Below are 24988 nucleotides of genomic sequence, written 5' to 3'. Positions count from 1 at the left end.
ACCAGAACTCTTCATCACAGACCACAGCCTGCTTCCTTCCCCCAGGCTTGCTAGCGTGAGCAGACGGTGTTGCCACCCACCTACCTTCCAAGTCAGAACTATACCCATTCTCTGAGCTAGCTCCTTCTCATGGTCCCCAAATCCCATGAATCCCAGCGACCTCACTGCCCGACTGTATCCCTAATTTATATATGTTTTTCATTGTACTGTCATCATTTTAGTCCAGGTTCCAATTTCTAGAATTTTCGGTCTGCTGAAAGTCTCCTATAATATCTCTTCTGTTTCTTTCTCCAAACGTTAGCCAGCAAGCTTCAGAGAGCAGGTATGATCTTTAGAAAAAAAAAAAAAAGAAGAGAAAGAGAAAGAAAGAAGGAAGAAAAGATCACATCATCTCCATCCCCAGGTGGCCTTGCTACTTCTGTGACATCTCTGCCCAAGCTCACTGGTTGGGTACCACAGACTTCCCTTTGCCTCACATGCAAGAGTGAGCAGCCAGGGGCTTTCCTTTATATCAGCCCTTTTCTTTTCTATGTAACACAGTTCTTATCCTTTCTTTTCTATGTAACACAGTTCTTATCTAATATCTTTGTATTGTTTGCCGTCTGACCGCTATTGGAAAGTGAGTAACAGAATAGTAACTATGCCAGAGATCCCAAACCTAGAATAGCGCTTATCAAATGTTGGGAAGACATTTGTGAAAATTAACAAAACATGATAAAACGTATATTGTTTACTTAGGAAATATTTATAAAACTTGTGAAATACTTTGTAAGTTCATGTTAATTAAAGGGAAGTCATAGAGTCTTGCTTGGAATTTCATGGCTGAGGCATGACCATGTATAATCAACAGGTGAAGGAACATTCTGGAATGTGTAGCTCATTTATAGTTCAAGAGGCCAGATTGGCCCAGAGCCCCTTCCTCCACTTGTTGGTTGCCTCTGCTCAACAGTGATCGCATAAAGGGACTTGAATAGGATGAAATCTCTGGAATCCTTCCTATACTCTTGAGCTCGGAGCCTTTTGGTTGTATGTTTGGTGAATTCGTTAACACTTACACTACATGAAATGATAGCGTCATTGGTGAAAACCCCAGGAAACCTTTAGATTTAACTGAGTTATTTAATAAGTATTTCCATTTCCCTTCATTTTCAATGACTTCCTCACCTCAGAGTTCTAGGAAGAACTATTGAAAGAGAAGATCAGGTACTGAACCACAGCAAGAGAAAATAGCTTTTGGCTCAGGGAGCAGCAGGAAATCCAGTTTCTTTTCTGAAAATCGTTAGTCCAATGTTTAATCTCAGAAGATGCCAACAATTTATAGACACACTCGCAAGGATGAGCTAGCTCATTTGAAGCAAAGATAAATTTGTGCATCTGAGAGAGCTGCCCTCTGTCTCTGATCCCTTCCCAGTGCTTGTAACTAATGTGAGTAGCAGGAGGCGCAGGAGGAAATATCAGGGCTGACATTGCGTCTGATTTGCTAGGACACTTAGAGTGTTCCTCAAGAGTGGTTAAAGGCTTATGACCTTTTCATTTTCTGACGCCAGAAAGAAAATGTTAATTCCTGACCTTGGCCCTGCTCTCCCTGCCCAGAATCAGATCTTGTAGCGAATCTTCCACACTTCAAATGTTCATCAGATGTGTTGGTGTGCATTTGATTTTATATTTAAAGTTAGTTCTTCATTTGGACTTGTGTTTTGTGCATAGTGATAGATATGGATCTATTTTCATTCTTCTACAGGTTGACAACCAGTTATGCCAGCACCATTTGTTGAAGATGCTTTCTTTCTTCCATTGTATACTTTTAGCTCCCTTGTAGAAAATCAGATGTTTATAGGTTTGTGGGTTAATATCTGGGTCTTCGATTCAATTCCATTGGTCAACATCTCTGTTTTTATGCCAATACCAAGCTGTTTCCATTACTGTAGCTCTGTAATAGAGTTTGAAGTCAGGGATGGTAATGCCTCTGGAAGTTCCTTTATTGTATAGGATTTTTTGGCTATCCTGGGTTTTTTGTTTTTCTATATAAAGTTGATTATTTTTCTCTCAAGGTCTGTGAAGAATTTTGTTGGGATTTTGATGGGAATTGCATTGAATCTATAGATTGCCTTTGGATTAGGAGCTTACAGGAGTATCCCTGGGAGGGAGAAATAGAATGGATTTTACAGATGGACTATGCATGAGATGAGATGTGAACTGGAGAATCAGATTGGTAAGGAGAAGGGACAAAGGATTGAGGAAGAGAATATAGGGAGAGACAGCTAGAATTGAGGGGCATTTGAGGGATGGTAAGGAAACATAGTGCTGTGGGAAATCCTAAAATATATGAAGATGACCGTAATGAGGTCTCTTAATAATGGGAGTGACAGAGTCTCAAATGGCCATCTCTTGTCATCAAATGAGTTTTCCAGTACCAGGACTGGGTGGTCAAGGGGATATAATGAAAATCACCAAGCAACTCAGTATGTTGCTAAGACAATGGATTGCGAGCCCCATAGCTAAGAACACCCACATAAACTCGTGGGCATTTCATCCCTTGTGTAATGGGAAAGACTTTTGTCTTTGTGAAGCTCCTTCTGGAAGACTTGTGCTGGTTACTGAGATATGAAGACAATGACATGGGGAAATAGCCCAAAGGAGCAAGGCTTCTGATAATCTGCTACTGGGTAGGAAGGACCCTGAAGACATGCTAGGATGAGCAGGCAGTTTTTGGGCTTCGCTACAAGCTTGAATGTGCTCAAGTGCCCTTGTAGGACATGAGAAACCTTAAAACACTCCATTGTGTGCCTTGCTTTAGTGATTAACATGAAAAGATTCTCCTTTTGAGTTTCACCAGTAGTTTACTTTTTTGGTCACTGCCACAGGCAGAATTGAGATCCTTCAGTTGTACAGAGTCCTTTTCAAATGTCCAAGTTTCTGTTTTCTTGGGGATAAAATTGTCAGAAATTTACCAACCTGTTTAGTGAGGGTTAAAAGATTTTTTTGAAGGTGAAAATAAGCCATTTAGCAAAATATCTCTCAAGTAAAGATCTGATCAATGCTCCTAGAAAACCCCTGCTAACATCCATTCCACTGTCACCACAGTGACCATATTGAACAACCCCTTTGTGTTTTGTATGTAGCGACTGATGAAAAATTATAAATCACTCCATTTGACCATTGTTTCTTTTAACCCAGGTGACAATGGAACATATGAAGAGCAAGAAGACCCTAAATTTTGTTGCGAATGTGTGGCTCTCTCGGAATCAGACAGATGGGGACATTGTCTGTGAGCTTCCTGTAATGAAAGAAGGAGAACCGGTTTTTCCATGTGTGTTATTAATATTTGGTAGCCTATGTTCATGAGTTGACTGTATTGTAGGAGCTTGAATTTGCTTCTGCACTATGCATTTGGAGAATATTTTCTCTGCTTCTCAGATTCTAGCTTCTCATTAAGAAGCACCACCTCAGTCACTGGTAGATAAGGAATTAAATAACTCTCAAATGGTTCTTATGGTCCAGCTGTAGTCAGAAAAGCTTAGGCTGTGAAGATAAAGAACTCCATGCTTGTGCCTTGTTTGGCTTTCCCAGAGCAGCTGGCCTCTCACCCATCACGACAGTCTTGGTCTATTTCCTCACAACAGTCTGACATCATTTCAACATTAAGCATCACTTATGAAAGCAGGTCCCAGTCACTGCTAATGATGAAATGCCTTCCTGTACCATTTGTATACCAGCCTGTTTCTCCATTTGAAAAAAATGTCTATTTAGAATGAAAATTAAAATCCAAGGGTCAAAGGTTTTTCAATAGGAAAAAAAATATAGACAGCAGATTTGTTATGTAAGTTTTTCTAGTTACTGCCTGAGAACCTGTAGATTTAGACTCTGTTTGCTTGAATTCTGAGGTAATCTATTTCTTCTGGATTTCTCTCCCCATTGCTTTGGCAGTGGTGAGATACCACGTTGATGTGTACACTGGGCAGGTGAAACAAGAGGCAACAGAGTCTGAAGTCTCCCTCTGTCTCTACGGGGAAAGGGGGGACTCGGGTCTTCGACTGCTCCACAGATCCAACATACCAGTGCGCTTTCAGAGAGGAGAGGTGAGTTCATGCCAAGCTCTCTCTGCTGTGGCCCTGTGAACGTTAGAAAGTGAAGGGTGCTTGGCAGTCTTCAGCCGAACTTTAATTCAAGTGTTGCGACTTGACTTCCTTTAAGGGTCTTGTTTTTGCTCATCTTCAAAGCTTTTTTGAGGTTGTTCATTAAAGATTGATGGAATGTGTTAAATGTGTAGTGAACAATAGAAGAAAGAAAATACAGTGAATTAGTAGTATAAGAAAAGGAACAAACTGAGTTGAAAAGATTTGAAGGAGAATATGCATGGACATTTTCCTAATGGACTCACAGCCTTGTTCCTGGTCAGACCACAGGGCTTGTAACTCATTTCATGCACTGCCGCAGGGGCCTCCCTTTAAGATAATTGGAATGAAATCAAGCCCCATGTTAGACCCTTTTGTCTTGTATAAAACTGTGTAATTGAGTATTGGGAGTTCTCTATGAATGTCTGTGAACCTCTCAATTTCTGACACTTTTTGGGTGTATTTGGGAAGAAGGCACTACTTGGAAGTGTAGGATTGAGGTGGGGAGTTACCCAAAGATGTATTCCTAAGAAAAGGGCACCTTGAACTGTTTGATAGTGCTGTTCTCAGACGCGTGTGTTTGACTTGTGAATTCTTAAACATCAGAAAAAATAAAACTCACCTGGGCCTTTTACTCATGAATGTAATAGAAGAGTGTCCATTGCAATGAACAGGAAAGAGTTATGATTGGATGAGACCACAAATGCCATGCCCAGTGTTTGCTTTCACGTGTGAAAAAGGAGCTTAAATATTACACCATTAATTTTACTCCAAGTGCTCAGTGACATTGTCCCCTGAATTCGTTGGTGGCTGATCTTCAGTTCACGGTCACAGACGGCCTTTCCTCCAGAGTGGGGCCAGTGCACTGTGGGAAAACTGAACTAGAACAGGAGGTACAGTTGCAGGCCAAATAAAATTGAGTCAAAGGATAAGCTTAAAGGCATCATTAAAAGTCTAGAATCAGAGGCAAATGGTGCATTGCAGAGTTTATGCATTAAATTTTTTTTTCTTTAATTCGTGGTATATCACAGCCTTGCCAAAAGGGTTAAGAAGCCAGGGGGCTCTGCTGTCATATGTGACACTTTTTACTGAATGTCCCCTTGAAAGGTGTCCTGGACAAAGCAAGAGGTTTACTATAGCACACACAGGATGATTCATATCTACTGAACTAGCTGCAGCGTTAGATAGGCTGAACCAAGAAAAGCTTTCTACCAGGACCAGCCAACAACTCAGACTTGGGAGTGTCATTGCAGTGACCAAGCTGAACCTTAACTTAGTGACCCTGTGGACCACAGCTAAGTCTGCCTCGCCCTGGAAGGCAACACAGGCAATTCTAAATTCACATTTTTTTTTATAAACCAGGAAGTAGAGTAACAGTAGCTAACAGACAACTGTCTTTTCTGAATGCTTGTCAAATTTAACTAAATTCATGACCGGTTCCTCAGATAAACCAGCAGCCCTTAACAATGGCCTTTGGGGGGAGTCTTTTTTATTCTAACCAGCAAGGTCCTGCATCAAAAAAAAAAGAAAAAAAAAGTCAATGTATTCTGGATGCGATACATTGATTCTATTTAGGAATTAAGGTTACTGGGTACACTGTCAGAAGGAACCCCAGGACACACTCGATTTCCATTGACAGAGAAGGTGTGTGGAGGTATTGCTGAGGAAAGGGGGAAAAGAAAGTGAGAAAAGCAAGTTGTCCCCCTTGCCTTAGCAGGTGTCAACATTTAACATGCTGCCAGCTGCTTCCTGAGCAACCACCTCTCAGGGTGGGCAGCTACAGGCCCTTTTGTTGTGTTTTCTTTCAAATCTGAAAGTCCAAGGCAGAAAATAAAGTGGAAAAGAGAAAACTGTCAGAAATATATTTAGTACATAGCGATTTGCTTATGTTTCCTTTCTTTATTGCCCATTTTGCTGTTAACTGCAGTAACGTTTTCTCTCTTCAAGCACTGGGCCACGGCTGACGGCCTCAGGCCACTCACATTGCCAGTGTCTATCATTTGCCGGACTCTAGTTATTTCCCTGGGGTTTTTCCTCCACCAGATCCAGGCATTTCAAATAGAAGCAGTGTCTCTTGGAAACCTGCAGAGGGTGCTGTTGCGCTGCGAGGCCAGAGACGCATCCCAGGGCTTGTACTGTGAGAAGATCGTCGTCAAAGAGGCCGGCACAGCGTCAGAATCCGTCTTCACCTGTGAAAGGTAATCTGGTCTTAATGTTCTGCAGGAGGAAATTGCTGAGGCCGAGCCTGTGTGTGTCTTCAGATGTTTGCCTAGACTCTCTGCCTCAAAACTCCCAGATTTAAAGATGACATGTTAATTATTGTTCAGCTTTTCAGTCACAGGCAAAGGCCCAATATCGAAGGGAATGGAGCTTCTATATTGATCCTCAAAGTATTAAAGTATTGTAGACACAGTATGGGAAATTTGTGGATCAGATTTGACTTTTTTTTTTTTTTTTTTGGTGCTGGAGATTGGATTTAGCGTTGCTCTTGCTCGTGCTGAAACAAGTCCTCGCTCCTCGCTTCCTGGCTATATTCATAGCCCCATCTAGGAATTCTGAATACGTCCTGAGCTTCCTTAATAGATTATCAGCAGAAATGCAGCTAAGACAGGCGAAACGAAGGCATTGGGAAACCCAAAGGCATGCATCACTGTTGTGATTCACTAAATATTTTCCTTGCTTATTGGCTTTGCAACTTCTGGAGGTCCTTCCAAGAAAACCACAGGAAATGTCTGTGCTCTCAGGAAATCATAATCAAAGTCTTGTTCATAGGACAAACAAAACATCATGGATGCTCAGAAAGTATTTTCTAAATTAGTGAACTTACAAATAAGCCATAGACTCAGTCCTGCGGTGTACAGTACACGAAAGGACCCTGGAACAGCCCCGGTGACCCTGCACCCTTCTTTTGGTATACGTCCATTTGCTAGGAAGATCTTTCTTCCAGACTGCTCCTGTGTACAGGGGCTGTAGTAACGAGTTTCAAGTGAACCAAACATCCTTGGCCACTGACTTCCTAGTTTTAAAATTCTTATCAGTAAAGTGCAGTTTGCACCCTTCCTTCAGCATTCTCCTGGACACTGCTCATTTCTCAAGACTTCATGTGCCGTAGCTGATTTTATTCCCTCTTATTGGTTGAAATCTTCATCTTTCCATGTGCAAGACAAGCAGCTGTCCATCTATGAAACTTTCCCTGGTTTCTCACCAGGAGTGAACTCATATTTACTCTCTTTAAAATCCTCAAGTGCAGGCCAGCTGGTGTTGGTGCACACCTTTAATCCCAGCACTTGGGAGGCAGAGGCAGGCAGATCTCTGTGAGTTCGAGGCCAGCCTGGTCTACAAGAGCTAGTTCCAGGACGGGCTCCAAAGCTACAGAGAAACCCTGTTTCCAAAAAACAAAAAACAAAAACAATAAAATCCTCAAGTGATTTTCTTAGCACTCCGTTCAGAATGTATTCATAATATCACTGTCATTGTGGAAGTGTTTTTCTTGGGTGATAGATGATAAGCTTCTTAAGAACACACCCTCATGCATTTCATTTTAATTTCCAACATGGTTTCTTGTATGAAGTGGGGGTTTAGTCAATTTTTCCGAAAAATAACTAAAGAAGAGGTTGAAACAGAGGAGAGAGTGAACACTATGGAATACCAAGCTGGGAACCCTTAGAGGTCACATAATATTTATGTGAATTCTCTATCTTGGAAACAACTTCAGGTGTCTCATTAAAAGTTTTTTTTTAAAATGAATCTGCTCATTTTTAAAATAATTAACCTATGGACAAATCATTTCCTTTCTTCTTTCTGGAAATAAAGGGAGGTGATGAACAACATAGATTAAAAAATGATGTAGACATTTTGATAAAGTACAGAAATGTAAAACACTTTTTATAGAAGAAAAGAATAATAAAACTTATCAGGAGATAGTGAGCAATCATTTGACTTTACTGACTTTTCTCTGGAAGAGGCCAGTGTTAATCATCCCTTGCTATTCTGAGCAAGCGTTTGGCTGCCACATATTTCCATGCTCTTCTTTGTCATTTTGAGCCATTCCTCGGTGAGACAGTGACAAGAGGTGATGGTGGGAAAATGACAGAATGAGGCACAGGGATGAATCTTGCTCATTTTTCGGGTGGGGGTGGAGGCATAGACTCAAGTATTTCTTCTATCGTTTTCAATGCCAGTAATCAGTTCCCTATCAAAAGCATACTGAATGAAAGAATACAAGAAAAGGAGAGGACATGACTTTATTATTAAGATGTTTATTGTAAGTATAAGAGAAAAAGCAGGTGGAGAGAAAAGCCTGGGCTGAATTGAGCCAGCAGACAACACTGGACCAGGAGACATGACAGGGGGAGGCAGAACAAGAGAAGGGTCATCGACCAAGAGAGATGGTCTGGGCTAAGAGACCAAGAGATCTGTCTAGCCAAAATAGCTGGGTTATATAGGCATCAGGCTGAGAAAAAGGAAGTGGAAGCCCCTGTGAGGGAGATGCTTAGAGTAGGGGTTGGAGTGAGAAGTCCTGGGAAGGGGTCCCAGGTACTGAGATTTGTCCTGAGTCTGAGACCTGATATTCCAGTTTTTTGTAGATGATAAAGGCGTGGAATAATCTCCTCTATAGCTACTTTCTGCTGAAATTGGGGATCATTGTCTGGTGGGAGGCATCAGAAAGGTTGGAATGATGGTCAAAGGACAGGCTGTGGGACTTCTGTTTCACTACCTTCCCAGGTTATGTGCACCTCCCTGGGGTTAGGCAAGGCAGACCACCTTGGAATCATATGTTCCAAGAAACATGTAGGACTAGCTCATTGCAGGCATTTCTAATCTTCAGTTGATTAGAAATTTGTTGGGGCAGATATAGGCTAGAGATAGAAGGGAAAATTAAGGTGAGTAAGGGAAACGTTTTTTTATCTTGGGTGTATACTTTAAAATTCCAAGCTCATGGTCCTGGTAGTTGAGAGAGGGGAATCCCAAGACCAGAGAGAGATAGGGATAGTGTGTCTGAGAGAGGATCCTACCCTCAGGAATAGGCAGTAGAGGGGAAACTAAGGATATTGGTTGACAGGCATACTCATTAGGAGCCCTTTTGACCTGTGAGAGAGGTGGATCCATGTCTCCCTGAAGCTCACATGAAATTTTTTAATTTTACGAAGAGATAAATGTTTTAGATACATTAGCATTATCACAGTTTGTAATTTGTCCTGAAGCTCACATGGTAGAAAGAGCAGTAGACTCCTGCCTTTGGTTATGGTAACAGCTTGGGAATCCAAAAAACCCCAAATGATTTGGGGTCAAAAGCATCTTGGAATTTATCCCTTTCAGAGTCTGGTAGCAAGGAAAACTGTCTTCCTCAGCTGGAGACCTAGGAAAGTGAAGCCTGAGGCCTGACTGCTACATGAGAAGAGACAGCAGCTCTCGCTCTGGGGGAGGAGCTAGTATGCTAACTGTTGTTAAGGTGACAGAACTACAGCTGTCAACACCTAGTTGTCAACACATCAGAGATTGGAAAAGGATAAATTAAAGCAGGAAGTACAAACCATATGGTCTATACAGCAATTAAAACGCTAGAGACTTACCAATATCTGGTGATTATCTTAGGCTCCCATGGTCTTCATGGCTTAGTTGGGGGCAAAGGTCACAGGTCTTCAGCTGTCACATAGGAGAGCATTTAATCATCAGCTGCCACACAGAGCAACACTGGCCTTTGACTGACAGACCTGGAAGATCTCAAAGATTTTCCTGTAGAGAACAGACTTTGGGAACTGACCTATGTTGGCCAGGTGGAATAGGGCAACCACTGGGCAGGACCCTGGCAGCAGGCGAGACATGGGCAGTTCTTTTCCCAGTGGTTAGTGTACCACAGTCCAGGTGTTGTCTGTGCCCCGTTGGCTTCTTTGGAGAACGTAGGGTCACCTCTAGGAGCTGGCATTTGTGTCTATCATGGGAAGCTTTTCATAAACCTTTTACATGCCATATCCAGCAAATCGCTGAAGAGTCTGAGGACTGTTATCTATTAAGTGCACCTGATTTTAAACAAACTTTACTTTCTCCAGTTATTTGCTTTAGGCTTTACCCTGGAAATACATGTAGAAGGCTAAATCTTGTCATTAACTGAATTACTTTTGTACTTAGCGTGACTATGAGCATAGTTCTGAGAACATTAAAAATTCACTATAAAGTGGCTAAGCATTAAATTGCATGTATTAAATATCTTTAATAGTTTAGATGATAGTAGATTTTGTAAGATTAGAATTTTACAGCTTCCTGCCTATAGTAAGAGGCTGTTTGTTTGTTCCTGGCTGCTCAGCCCCAAAATAATAACACAAAACTCATATTATTTGCAATACTGTTTGGCCAATAGCTTAATTGTATTTCTGCTTAACTCATATCTTAAATTAACTCATCTCCATTAATCTGTGTATCACCATGAGGCTGTGGCTTACCAAGTAAAGTTCCAGCATCTCTCTGTGTTTAGGGGACATTGTTTACCACAATTGAATCACTTGACAGTTTAATTTTTCTTCAGACCTTTGGAAATTACCTCTCCTATCCAAGCATCATCATGGTCCATGAGATTTAATATTGGTTGTACCTGATATCCATTCATCCAAGGGTGATGATCTTGCCTTTAAAGCCCTAATTATCCTTTTTCATTGAGAATTGGCATTTTCAAAAGCCAGAAATTCAATTATTATTTGTGTAGCTTGTGAATGTTGTATCATTCTAATTACTTCTGAAGTCAATCTTTGTAAGAAATCCATGGGTTCGAAATTTGGACCTTATTTGACTTTAGTAAATGACTCAATTTTCTTTTTTATTTCTCCAGTTCTGTCCCAAGCATTCAAAGCTGCTGCATGACATAAATCTAGAGTGTGGTCATCATATAGATATTGCCTTTGTACATTAGCATAATCTTACTCTACCAGAAATTTGTATCAGGAGGTTTCCCCACCTCTAGCCCTACTTAATTGTTTAATTGTCTTAGTATCCTCTTTCCACCAGGTACTTCAGTGTAACTGAGGACCAGGCTCCAACACTGCTGTAACCAAATCTCTCCAGTCTCGATGGATAATTCTATTACAACTTGACCACGAGTTTAACATCTGCTTCACAATAGGTGAATGCATGCCATATGAGACTATCACCTCCTTGAATCTCTTTAAATCTAATATTCCCACAGGATTCCAGTGAGTGCTTAACCAGCCTTTGGGATATCTGTCACTTTGCAGTTCCTGTAAGGTACTGCATATAATAAGCTTGGTTGTTTGAAGACCATAGGTTGCTCCTCTTTGACCTTATAATGCAATGTTAAAATTAGGTCTCCTTTAAATTCCTCTGTTTAGATGTAAATATCTTTATGATCTGTTTTTCTAAGGTCTGTGTCTTGGCACTCTTATCAAACAACATTTTAAGAGCTAATCCAAGAATTATCAAATCGACAATAATGATTATCAACACGGTACTTAATATTATGTCAATCCTGGCTAAACTGATTATCCCTTCATTTAATTTTTCCATTTTAAACCATTAACCACGTAATATACAGAGACCTAACTCTCTCCGTAGGAATTGTTTCCAGTTTTTAACATGGGAAAAAACTCTCTTTGAACTAACTCCTCCCTTTAAGAATTCCCAATTGTCTCACCAAATCTGTTGATGATGGCGATTAAGATGTGAGGCTGACTACTATTGCACAGATCAGTAGAAGCCGGAGAGGGTTGCAAGGCAGCTAGTAGTTGGCAGCAGCTTGAGAAGGGGTCCAAGGAAAGCCCACAACCCACCTAAAGAAGAGAAGCCAAAGAGCCAGCCAGTTGCATAAGTGGTAAACTCCTGTGACATTTGGAGCCCAAATGCCTGTGGAGCTTGCTGCAGAGAGACCATAACAGAAAAATTCAGATCAATTTAGAGGACTTGTAGAAAATAGGAAAGGAAAATCTAGCTGGTGGGGCCCAGACTCTGGCCATCTGGCCATATGTAGTTCCAGACTGTGCCAGTGACTGCAAAACCACGGGCAAGTGGCTTTTTCATTAATTTGTGCCCTAAAGGTGAACACCAGATGTATTGCAATTTCTAATTGGTTATAATAATAAAAACTCAGAGTTGGATATTAGGGGTGAAAACTGAAAGATCAGAGAAGCAGAACAGCCAGCCACTAGTTCTTACCTCTATGAAATCCTCAGATCGAATGGGGTATCCTGTGTCTACAAGTCCTCAGACTCAGTGCTGCCTCCACCAACCCCCAGATTGAATCCTGAGCTGCTGTCTCCTCCCGTCTTTTATTCATCTCTCCACTTAGTCATATCCCTTCCCATCCCCACCTCCCTACTACTGGGATTAAAGTTGTGAGCCACTATTGCTTGACTTTGTCTCTCTTTCAGACTGATTCAATCTCATATAGCGGCTGGGGGTGGAGGGTGGTCATGAACTCACAGAGATCTGTATGCCTTTGTCTTCCAAATGCTAAGATTAAAGATGTGTACCACCACTGCCTGGCCTCTATAATTAATTACTGTGACTAGCTCTGCACTCTGATCTTCAGGCAAGCTTTATTTGTTAAAGCACAAACAAAATAATACCATAGTGGTGTTCTGTCATGACAATAGAGAAAAAAAAACCTAAAATACTTTTCATTTTTTCTTCTACTTAAAAGTTCCTCTTTTGCATATTGTTCTGTTCATCCTTCAGTAAGTGCTGCCTCTTGGTTGAAATATTTTTGCCCTTTTTTGTGCCTTTTCATTCATGCCATTCATAGTTGGTTATTTTCTTTACTGAAAGGAGAAAAGGAATCTAGATATTTCTGTTGTATTTTCTAAAACATTTACCCTATTTTGTCATTCACATTATTTTTATATTTCTTTGATACTGTGAGATTCAGGTCAGAATCCGTATTTTTTGCTGCTCTTATGGTCCCAGCATTTATCAAGTTGTCTGGCACAAAGATGAGACCTTCTTTAGGCCTTGATTGAACAGACATTTGGGTACGAAGTATGGATGAACCTTCGAAAACAGTAGCAGTAACTATTTTGGGGGGATAGAATAATGAAAATTCTGTACCACAGTAGCACATAAAGTTTTTCTAATGGCTTCTTCATTTCAGCTTGACAATAGTTCTATGAATGGGGCAGAAAATTTAGTGGGCAAATCTAAGCTCCAACAGGGCACAAATAGTAAAGTTGATTTTCTGAGCCTAGTGTTGGGATACAGGCTGATCTAAGACTTTTCCGAGGCCCTGGTTTTGGGAAAATTTAGTTCCTTGTCTAAAATCATGAGTCTGTTTGCCTGAGCCAGTAATGGTCTGGGGCTAGGGTCTTGGGGGAGCTGCAGGTTTGGATCCTGAGACACCAACTCTTTCCCCCTATAAGATTAAGATGATCAGTGCCCTGCCTGTGACACATGTGATACCCTGTGTTCTCTTCGTAAAACATTGTTTGATTGGCTTCAAGCTTATTTTTTCTCATTGTATGACAGTTTTCTGTTGAGTTTGTTCCATTTTCCCCCCTGAAAACTTTATACAAGTTGCTGTGATTCTTAATAAGCTTGCTTGGCATAAGATAGAGCTTGTGAAAAACCTCCTGAGACCAACTTCTCTTTCTTCTTTATTTCTGATAACCTGATACTTTCCCTTAGGATCCTGCCACTGAAAATTGACCTTCTTCTCCAGGTCAGTCCAGGTTTGATGTGTTTTTCCAACAGGGAACTTGTGACACAGAACTTTGGTTGATTTGGGGGAACTGCTAGCATGCACTTTTACCTAATGCTTATTCTGCAAAGTAGTTATATCTTCAATGTGTTTAAGGTAATATAATTCAGACATCAAGGAAAAGATTTTACATCAAAGCATGTGATAGCAAGACAGATTGCTACAGAGCAGAGATTTAAATGGTGAAGTTTAATTTTTCTGTGAAAAGTTCCCCTCAGGCAGTGAGTGGGTCACATTTCTCAGGGTTTCAGTTTGGCTCGGTGCTTCAGCAGTGTCTACCACTGGAAGATGGTGATAGAGTCTGAGAAGCCCAGCTAAGGGACACTTTATTCTACAGGCTGTAGCTACAATATAACCCCAACTATGAGTGAGCAAAAAAGAGAAATAAGGAAGGACATGATTGCTTCTAGGTATGGTGAAGGAGAAGGTTTATTATAGATAAAAGGGAGAGCGTAGCCAGAGGCAGAGACATCTGGGAGAGTCCAGGGTGAACATGTGTCTGAGCTGGGTCATGTGAGGTGTTGGGAGGAGAGAGGAGCTGCCAACTAAGAGGTATGGCCTGGGCCAAGAGACTGGCATATCCAAAATGATTGCATTATATAAGGGCCAGAGAAGCTGGGGGTAGCCGAGTCCAGCCCAATACCCAGGCTGGAGACTTCAGGGTAGATGACAAAGTATGCCCACCAGGAGGGCCCTGTAACAGGTAGAAACTTACAGACGGTGGGAAAACATGGTGACCAGAGACTGTTTCGATATGTTAATGGGCACCTCCGCTAGCCATTTCCTGGGTTTGAGACCTAACATCCCACCTTTTAATGATAATACATAAATAATGAAGGGTGATGTAGTCTTTTCTAAGACTAATTTCTGTTGACATTGTTATTGGAGACACACAAAAGTTGGAATTCTGAACAATGCCAGGAAGAGCAGGGTGTTTCACTAGTTGTGGGCTCTGTGGGACCATCTGGGGCTAAGGAAGTGCAGGGCACTTTGGAGTATTTTGTGAAACTTGACCACCAGAGGTAGTAGCTCTGGGGTAATCTAGGATGCAGTCTCTACTCAGGCTTGTTTGAAACACCTGGGGCTGGCTAATTTAGAGCAGTTTTCAGTCTTTAATTGATTGGAAATCTGCTGGAACAGATATATATTAGAAAAGGTAAAATTGAGGAGTTTAGGGGAAATTTTTCATCTAAGGTATATGAAATGTTTCTGCACCACAATAAACCTCTCTGCTGATGCAACAATCCAAATCAGACCAAATCAAAAAAGAATTAGAAAACGCCAAATTTTAATGGATACTATGCTCCCAGATGGTTTTCCAATACTCCAGAGAGGAGGCAGAAAATTAAGACCCACATGTCTGTTTTCTGGGGGAGGGAGGCAGTTTAAATACCCTGTGGGAGTGGTCTTAACATCTCTGGGTTAGGGTTCCTCATTTGGTAGGCTTTCTGAGATGCTGCAGGGTTTGGAGAGACATGGGAGAGGGAGCTTGTGATGAAACTTTGACCCAAACATTGCAGACTCTTTGGGTAGATGGATGCCAGGGGCTGGAGTAAAGTTTCCAGCAGAACATTCCATATTCTTTGGGTGTATGGATGTTGGTTCATTTCTGACTGCTTCCTGTGGCTATGGGGCAACATGGGGGAGGAGGGAGTTGGGAGTTGGTTGGCTTGTGCACAGCAGGAAGTGTGGGTGGAGAGGCATCCAGTTAACTGCCATCCTGGAGAACTCAGGCATCTGGTCCTTGAGAAAGCTGAGAAGGCAGGTTGCTAGGAGAAAAATAGAATTTTAACACCTGTCTTAGTTGTAGTGACAAAGATGAATGTGCCAGGAAGAAGAGAAGAGAGGCCCTTCATGGCAACATCTTGGAAAAACAGAGGGTGGAGGGTCCTTGTTACTGGACCGATCAAGTATACTGAATAGATGTCTGCTTAAGCATAGAGATGTGGCATCAATGGTGAAGTCCCAGAAGCCGGTGTAGGTGCTGGTGTTATCTGGAGAACCCACTGCAGGTTGGTCTTGGCATGAGTCTGGCAGTAGGGGTGAACCTGTACAGGAACCTTCAGGTGTCTGCAAAAGAACTGGAATAGATTTATATCTTGGTATCATAGAAAAAGGTTATGATTTTAGGTTCAAAGTCATGAACATTTTAGAAGACAATGATAGGAAAATTTAAAATTTTGAGCCTCTGAAGTTATGTCTGAAACCTGTTAATCCTGGACTATGAAGCCTGTGAAAGAGGCACACCTGCCTGTACTTTTAGCAGGAAGCTTAACTAATAAACTACTGAGCAACAGTACCGTAGGCATTAATCACCCTCAGACAGAGCTGAGAGGACTAAATAAATGAACGGAAGTGAGACAGTTTTTCCAGCTACTCACGCAATCCCAAGTTTCTCCATGGTCTTTGACGAACACAAGACTCAAAAGCAGTACTTGCCTTTAGCTGCTAAGTCCAGGAAACCTTTCAGATTTTCCTGCTGGGAGAGGGATCTGTCTACCTGTCTTGGCATGATGGGACAATCGATTCCCCCAGTGTCCGTTCTTCCAGTCTAAGCAGGGTCCAGGCAGTTGATAAAGTGAAAAGCAGCTTTTTTTTTGCTGTGTGGCTGAGTGTCACTTTAAAGAAAGCCTCCAGGTGCAAGTCCTTCTGCGGCCAATCCATCTTCTTAGAGGAGCTACAGGATACCGCAGGAGCTGGCGTGTCTATCATCAGCTTTATTGTTACATTCCCAACTCTCAGATCTGTAAAGGTGCTTAAGGATCAGGGTACCATTACCTGTAAGGCATATCTAAATTAGACAGATATGTTAAATTTGGACTAGCGTTCACCCAATCAGTTACAGTTTACCTATGTTAGTAAAGGTAAGAAGATTAGAGGGAGTATTGTAGTCTCTAATTTTTAGGTGTGGTCCTGAGACGTAGAGTATAATCCTAATCTGTAGAAGACAGAACCAAATTTTAACATTATAAACAATTTAGAGTTTTACATCAATAACAGTAAGGAGTTCACTCTTTGGTTACAAAATCTGGTGCCAGCAAAGTTCGTCTCTGTACATGAATGTGGGTGAATGTAGAGGCGCAGCAGTAGTACCTCTGTAAATTAGCATTGTTTTAAACCTTATCCTTTATAACCTTGTTTTTAGGACAGGGCTGGAATTATATGGCCTCTGTCTCTGACCTTAGTCAAAAGGGTGCCTGTTAACGTGTGTTCTAAGGTATTTGCAGATTCCATGATGGTTTTCAGAGTATTTTAATTACAGGTTTAACTTTAAAACAAGCACACCCACAAACCCAGGCATAAACAAGGACACTGTGGCCACATTATTCCCGCATATAATTTGACAGAAGAGCAAAGCTCTTCCCAGGAAACCATGTCAGCTGACCAACTTAAAAATCCTGGGGAAGGCTGCAGGAGCCAGGGGGCACACGGGTGTCCTATTGAGGGTCAAATCAGCAGATGTGTAAAGGAAAACAGAAACACACGGAAAGAGCACCTATGCAGCTCAGAGTGGGAGAGCAGAGGAACGGATCCATTGCAGGAAGAATCCCAGTGTGACCAGATCACATGCCAGGAATGAGAGAGACAGGAAGGCAGAGATGCCAACACACAGCCAACAGTGAGAGAAGAAGGGAGCTGAGGGTAGCAGTGCCAAGCGTAGGGGGTGACCAGGAGGTGGGGTGTAGCACAGAAGGGCAGGGAGGGGTGGGAGGAAGGAGATGAATGGAAGGTGGGTAAGGAATAGGAAGTTGGCCCTCGACCTTTGACATTTGTCTTGGGGGTGGGGGGAGTGGATAGTGGAAGAAATGAGAAAAATGTTGACCACTGAATGGAACATGTGGTGCCATAGAAGGGATTTGTGTAGGCAGAGTTTCAGGGTCATTGGGGGAGGAACCAATGACTCTGGCAGTGTGATCAGGGCAGAATTTTTAGGGTCCCAATTCCCAGATAGACAGGAGTCTGGAGGTGCCGTTACCCCCGCCAGCAAGATCAGTGCTGTGAGAGGCTGACTAAGGATGGAAGGGTGAGAGCCCAGTACCCAGAAACTGTGGGCTTATGGGAGTCCTGTCCACTTACCGGCAAAGTTGTTTAGGCATTTAGGACACAGGGTGTCAACCCCAATTTAAAATGATTTTGTAAAAGGCAGCCCAAGGGTGCTTGGGGGTGCGGCTTCTAACTGCAGGCGCCCATTCACAAGTCCATGCTGTGATCTGAAACCTAGCACAATGTGTCCGCTGTGGTAGGCTTTGGGTCCAAAAACAAGGGATGTAGGATAGTCCTTTGAACAGAACGTCTTCTGAAATAGTGGTTATCAAGGGACAAGGCAGGTCCTTGTCCCAGTAACAGGTCAGAGGCCTGGCACGGTCATGTCTTTGGCAGGACACCCCTAAAATCACAGGAGGCCTTAGACCTCTAAGGCAATGACTTGGAAAGGAAAACTTAACCAGCTGAAAGCTGATCTTAGTCTGACAGAAAGCAGGTGCAGGGGAGAAGGGTATTTCCCCACTACATGGCCCTGGACCTGTGGGAGGAAGTCAGCCCCTCAGTGGGACCTCCAGATGAGAAGTTTCTATATCCTATCAAGCCTCTCTGCCAATGCAATAATCTAAATGAGACCAATCAAAATGAATTAGAAAAGGCCCAGATTTAATGGTAAAAATGCTCCTGGATGATTTTCAACTCCCCAGAGAGGAGACAGAAAAGGAAGACTGGAAAACCACATGTCTTTTTCCTGGGGACAGTTTAAATAACCCGTGGGAGTGGTCTTGAGTACTTATGGGGGAGGGTTCATCATTTGGTCGGGTTTTCTGAGATGCAGCAGGGTTTGGAGAGAGATGGGAGAGGGGTCTTTGGATGGAGCTCCCCCCTAAACAGTATATATTCAAAACTTCCAGGCCCACAGCCCTGGTAGTTGGGGGAGGTGAGTCTCAAGACTGGGGAGCCACCCTTATAATAGAAGTAGGCAGGTAGAGAAACTTCTAAATAATTGTCTGGAGCCCATTTGACATGTAGAAAGTAGATTCAAGTCGATTTGCTGAGGCTTAGGAGAATTTTTTGAATTTATCAACAGAGATAAAAGTTTTAGACATGTTAGCATTCTCATTGTTTGTAATCTGTACTGAGTCATGCTTGGGAACAGAAAGATGATTTGGGTTAAAAGCATCTGTGAATTTACCACTTTCCAGGGTCTGGTAGCAAGGCAATCTGACTCTCTCAGCTGGGAACCTTGTAGCTTTAGGAATGTGAGGCCTGAGACCTGATTTTTACAGATGAAGAAAAGGTACCTGGAGCCTTGGGGGAGGAGCTGGTATACTTTCTGTTACTAAACTGACAAAAGTACAGTTAGCCTAGTCACCAATACCATCAGAAATCTGAGAAGGATAATTTATAGCTGGAAATATAACGCAAGTGCCCTATGTATTCATAAAATTGTCAGAGACTTACTCCTTAGATTGTTGCCCTTAGGTTTCTATGGTCTTGATAGCTTCACTGGGGGCAGTGGTGGGTATCCAGTTATCACAGAGGATAACATAACACCATCAACTGTCACAAAGAGTACCATGGCCTTTGGCTGCCCGATCCAGGTCTCTGTGGAGAAGAAACTTGAGAAAACTGACCGTACATTGACAAGGCAAAGTACAGCAGTCAACCCAAAAGCATCCACAGTTTGTGTCGGGCCCTGGCAGCTGGTGAGGTAAAGGGAAGTTCTTTGCCCAGTGGTTAGCATTACTACAATTCAGGAGTAGCTGGTGCCCCATCTGCCTTTTTTGGAGATGTCATGGTTCCTGCTAGGAGGGGGTAGTTCTGTCTATCATAGAAAACTTTTTTATTAAACATTTTAAATGTCATGTTCAGCATATTTCTAAGGTTTTGAGAATCATCAATTAAGTGTATTTTCACTAATTACTTACTTTTGGCTTAACCTTGAAAACACATACAGTAGGCTAAATAAAGCTTACTATTTAATGAATTATATAATACTTTACAAGTTAGTAGCTTTTATACGATTAGGATTTTATAGCTTTTTTCTTGTTAAGTTTGAGCCTTCAATGTTTGAGTTTGATATTTAATTCAAGATCATTTAGCAATAAAATAAATCCTGAAATTATTAGCACAGTCTATAGAAATGACTGGGAATGTTACTGATCATTTTAAAATGTAGTTCTATTGCAGCAATACCACTCTTGGGAATATACCCAAGAAATGCCCTATCATACAACAAAAGTTTATGTTCAACTATGTTCATAGCAGCATTGTTTGTAATAGCCAGAACCTGGAAACAACCTAGATGCCCTTCAATGGAAGAATGGATGAAGAAAGTATGGAATATATACATTTTAGAGTACTACTCAGCAGTAAAAAACAATGACTTCCTGAATTTTGCAGGCAAATGGACGGAAATAGAAAACACTATCCTGAGTGAGGTGAACCAGACCCAAAAAGAGGAACATGGGATGTACTCACTCATATTAGGTTTCTAGCCATGAATAGGGGACGTTGAGCCTATTATGCGTGATCCTAGAGAAGCTAATTAAGATGGTGAACCCAAAGAAAAACATTTAGGCGATGGAAGGAGACAGAGACAAAGACCCACATTGGAGCACCGGACTGAAATCTCAAGGTCCAAATCAAGAGCAGGAGACAGAGCATGAGCAAGGAACTCAGGACTGTGAGGGGTGCACCCACACACTGAGACAATGGGGATGTTCTATCAGGAACTCACCAAGGCCAGCTGGCCTGGGTCTGAAAGAGCATGGGATAAAACCGGACTCGCTGAACATAGCGGACAATGAGGACTACTGAGAAGTCAAGAACAATGGCAATGGGTTTTTGATCCTACTGCACGTACTGGCTTTGTGGGAGCCTAGGCAGTTTGGATGCTCACCTTACTAGACCTGGATGGAGGTGGGAGGTCCTTGGACTTCCCAAAGGGCAGGGAACCCTGATTGCTCTTAGGACTCTTGGGAGCGGGACTTGATTGGGGGAGGGGGAGGGAAATGGGAGGCGGTGACGGGGAGGAGACAGAAATCTTTAATAAATAAATAAATAAAAAATAAAATAAAATGTAGTTCTAGAATATCATAGTTTCATGTATGACTCAGTTTATCTTATAGCTAAAGGTTAATAAAGTTAGCAAAGAAAAAGATAGAGATAAATATCTTTAAGTCAGTTATTGGTAAACTGAATATAAATTCTATTTATTAAACATACCTATCTTGTGCCTTATTTAAAAATATCTGTTCTATCCTATCAGGCAAAGACAGTTTATTTATTAATAGTATCCTTTTTATTTAAGCATTAAAGGGGAGATGATGTGGGATTTCCCTCTGTGAATACCATTGGTAAATAAAGAAACTGTTTTGGGCCTGCACAGGGAATAGAGGTAGGCGGGGAAAACTAAACTGAGTGCTGGGAGAAAGGAGGCGGAAGGAGAGAGAAGACATAGAACTGCCACCAGAGACAGACATGCTAAAACTTTGCTGGTAGGCCATGACCTCATGGTGATGCACAGATTAATGGAGATGGGCTAAATTAAGATATAAGAGTTAGAAAATAAGAAGCTAGAGCTAATGGGCCAAGCAGTGATCTAATTAATACAGTTTTTGTGTGATTATTTTGGGGCTAAGCAGCCAGGAACTAACAAATAGCTTATTACTACAGCCAGTCATGTGACTATTATTTAAAATACAGTATATTCTATAAATATGAGTTGAATTAAATATATAGTAAATTGTAACAAATTAAGATTGCTTATGCATAGACTTATAAATTATAAGCCTTTATTTAGAAGTTTAGAGCCTGAGTTTGCTACATATTTTATAAACTTTTTAAAACCATACCAAATGAACTTATAAATCCTAAGATAGACTTTATAGTATAGTCTTAAAATATTTTTTTAAGAGCAGTGTGTAGAAAAATTATAGAGAAAAGAGATTTTTAAGAATAGGAAGTAGAGGAAGTGAAGAGCAGAGAAATTTTAGATAGAAGAGATTTTGGGATCATTATTTTTTAGTGACAGAAGTTCTTACAATCTGCAGGAATTTGGAACTCAAGTATGCCATCTTTGGCCATTGATCTGTACTGAAACCAAGCTGTTTGCAGTAAGATTTTATTAAATATGAATCTAAGAAAGGAATTAAGTCCAAAAAGAAGAGGAGGAAGGTTTGTGAAATGAACTCCACCATAGGGAAGGTTCCAATATCATAGAGGCCATGAGCACATAGAGAAGCTGCAAGATTTCCAGGGAGGAGTTGAAGGAGAGGAGGGGCAAGGTCTTAGAGTCCCAGAGGGCTCAAGTAGACAAAGGGATTTAGCTCGCAGGGGGAGGTAAGAAAACATGCAATGTACATTCTCAGGAGGGCATAAGCAGAGGTAGAGCAGGTAGCTTGAGAGGGGAGAGAAAATTTTAGGAGGCAGCTGCAGGCAAGAGCCAAGAGACTGCTCAGTGGGACTGCAGACACGACAGCAGTCCCTAAGGAGAGGTGAGAGGAAGTTAGCTGAATAGGGGAAAAGGGAGACCCTAAGTTGTTGTGAGGAGGCTGCTTGTTTGTTTCCTGGCCACCCAGACTCCTGAAATAATCACACAGAAATTTGTATTTATTGCACTACTGTTGGGACAATAGCTTAATCATATTTCTGTCTAACTCTTATATAACCCATTTCTATTAATATGTGTATTGCTGTTTGGATGTGACTTACTAGTAAGGTTTCATCCAGTCTCTGTCCCCACGGTGGGGCTACATGGCTCCTCACTGACTCCACCTACTTTCTCCCAGGATTCAGTTTAGTTTTCCTGCGTAGCTTTACTCTGTCCAGTCACAGGCCAAATAATCTTCTTTACTCATTACCCAATAAAGCAACACATATACAGAAAATAAGAGAGATATGGCATAGAGATGAATGTTTTGCATTGGTATGGATCTTGGTCTTTTGATGCAAATTTAAGGTCAATTTTGTTATATGTATTTCTATTCTTGTTTAAGGTATTATGCTTAGACAGCTCACTTAAAAATGTGATGTATAATTAAACATTACAGATTAATAGATAGTCATTTATAATAGTCAATCTTGTAGTCATGTTAGGTTTTCTAGACATATAAGGATATATTTCAGTTGGTTAATTTTCAAACCTTTAAAGACCTACAGAATACGGCGTTTAAAATGTTTTAAGAACTTAGACTTTTCCCAACAATGAGACATGTTTGTTGCTGGCAGCACCAATTACTTCAGAGAGGTCGATGGGCATTGAAAATTGTTATGGAGTTAGCCTTCAATGCAACAAGACTAGCTTTTGGGCAAGAAACTGCTTTTGTCTGAACTGCTTGATGGTATAGTGGACATGCAGGATCCACACAAAAGTGACTGTTGAACATGCCAAAAAACATGATGGTTCTTCAACGTTCCTGCTTTAAGGAAGAAACTGCCAGACATTCTGCAGGATACAGAAGAAAGTGACTGACAATCTGTCAAGATAGGTGAAACAACATTTCAAATTTCCTGCTTCATAGAAAAGTCTGCCAGATACTATGGACTTGTAGACTAAAGATGAATGTGGCAACATTACAGAAGAAATTTGGGTGACTGTCCAGGCAGCAAAATGTCTCTGTCAATTCTAAAGTTTTGGAAGTTGCCTACAATGAATTTCCTTTTTACTTAAGTAATAGATTTTTCTGGGGTCTTTGGTGGAGTTGAAGGCAGATAGTTATAGTTTTCCTTAGTTATGATAAAGAATAAATTAGATATAAGACTTTAGACTTACAAAGATAGGATGGATGATAGAGTTCTTTTCTCATTTTGCCAAAGGTAAATAGACTAAATATTATAACTATTATATTGCTTGAACCTATTTTGTTGTATGTAATTTCACTATGTTAAACTTAAAACCTTCCTTTTTATTTAAACAGAAAATGGGTGATGATGTAGGAGTCCCTCTGTATGCTATGAATATGTTTTATTAGCATTGGTTAATAAATAACATGCTTTGAACTATAGCAGGGCAGAATATAGCCAGTCTGGAAGAGATAGAGAGAGAGAGTAGGCAGAGTCAGAAAAACATTATGTTGCTGACAAAGGAAAAAGATGCGGGATACTTACCAGTAAGCCACATCCTTGTGGTGATACACAGATTCATAGAAATGGGTTAATTGAAGATGTATGAGTTAATTAATAATAAGCCTGAGCTAATAGGTCAAGCAGTGTTGTAATTATTATAGTTTCTGTGTGATTATTCAAGCCTGGGAAAGGAACCGTCTCTGGTTATACATCTGGGAGAGAATAGGGTGAGCATGACCCTGAACTGGGTCATATGAAAAGAGGGAAAAAAGGAAAGGTGCCACCCACTAAGATGGGTGGCCTGGACCAAGAGACTGGCGTATCAGCAATCAGAGGATCTGAGAGAGGGAAGTCTAGGCCAATACTTAGGCTGAAGATTTTGGGGTAGGGGACAGGATCTGCCAACCAAGAGGGCCCTGTAACAGACAGAAACTTAGAGATGGTGGAAGGACCTGGTGCCCAGAGACTGTTTTGATATGTTAATGGGCACCTCGGTTAGCCATTTGTCTTAGGTTTGAAGCCTAAAAATGAAAATATAATAAGTTGGACTGGGCTTGACTAATTTTTAAAAAATCAATTTTTATAGTTACCTTTGAATGTACAGAAATGAAGCAAATTTTACTCCTTATAAAAACCAAGGAAATAAATTTTATTTTTTCTTCTTCTGTTTTTCTTTTTTGTTTTCTTCAGATGGATTCCCTTTATGTCCCAAGGCTTAAGACATTCAGAAGTTGAACTCTATTGTCAAGGTGAGGATTAAGGCACTGGCAGTAGAAGAAGTACAAGATGCTTTTGTTACAACTGGACACCAGGGAAGATGACCTCCCAACTATCCCAGAATATCCCCGTTGCTAACACTATATGGATAGCTATTCCTTGCAGAGGAAATACAAATACATGGAAGTGTCTTAGTGATGTTTTATGGACCCCATACAGTGTTAGGAATCAGCCAAAAAATCTTTCACTGTTAAAGACTTTGAGCTCATACTCCTTTTGTTGTTATTGTTGTTGTTGTTACTCTCATTTATAATGTAATCAAACAGATTTAATATTAACTTATTTCACTTTTACCTTTGCAGCAATGCAAAGAAATCATCCAACTAAAATACAAGGGGAAGCAATT

The 24988-nt window shown here is 41.1% G+C and overlaps 1 protein-coding gene across 1 annotated transcript in view; it reads left to right on the top strand.

The window, feature by feature from the left end:
* The window catches only part of Rp1 (RP1 axonemal microtubule associated), a 137703-nt gene extending 113078 nt beyond the window's left edge, over positions 1 to 24625 (top strand). The window contains exons 20-23 of the mRNA XM_057790865.1: positions 3178 to 3310; positions 3928 to 4079; positions 6159 to 6313; positions 24556 to 24625. Of these exons, the coding sequence (XP_057646848.1) occupies positions 3178 to 3310; positions 3928 to 4079; positions 6159 to 6313; positions 24556 to 24625 (510 nt within the window). The remainder of the gene's footprint in view (positions 1 to 3177; positions 3311 to 3927; positions 4080 to 6158; positions 6314 to 24555) is intronic.
* The last annotated feature ends 363 nt before the right edge of the window (positions 24626 to 24988 follow it).

This window comes from Chionomys nivalis, chromosome 16 (genome assembly GCF_950005125.1).
Source record: "Chionomys nivalis chromosome 16, mChiNiv1.1, whole genome shotgun sequence".
Classification (NCBI taxonomy): domain Eukaryota; kingdom Metazoa; phylum Chordata; class Mammalia; order Rodentia; family Cricetidae; genus Chionomys; species Chionomys nivalis.
The sequence above is the reverse complement of the archived record's forward strand: the minus strand, read 5'-3'. Positions and strand labels throughout refer to the sequence as shown.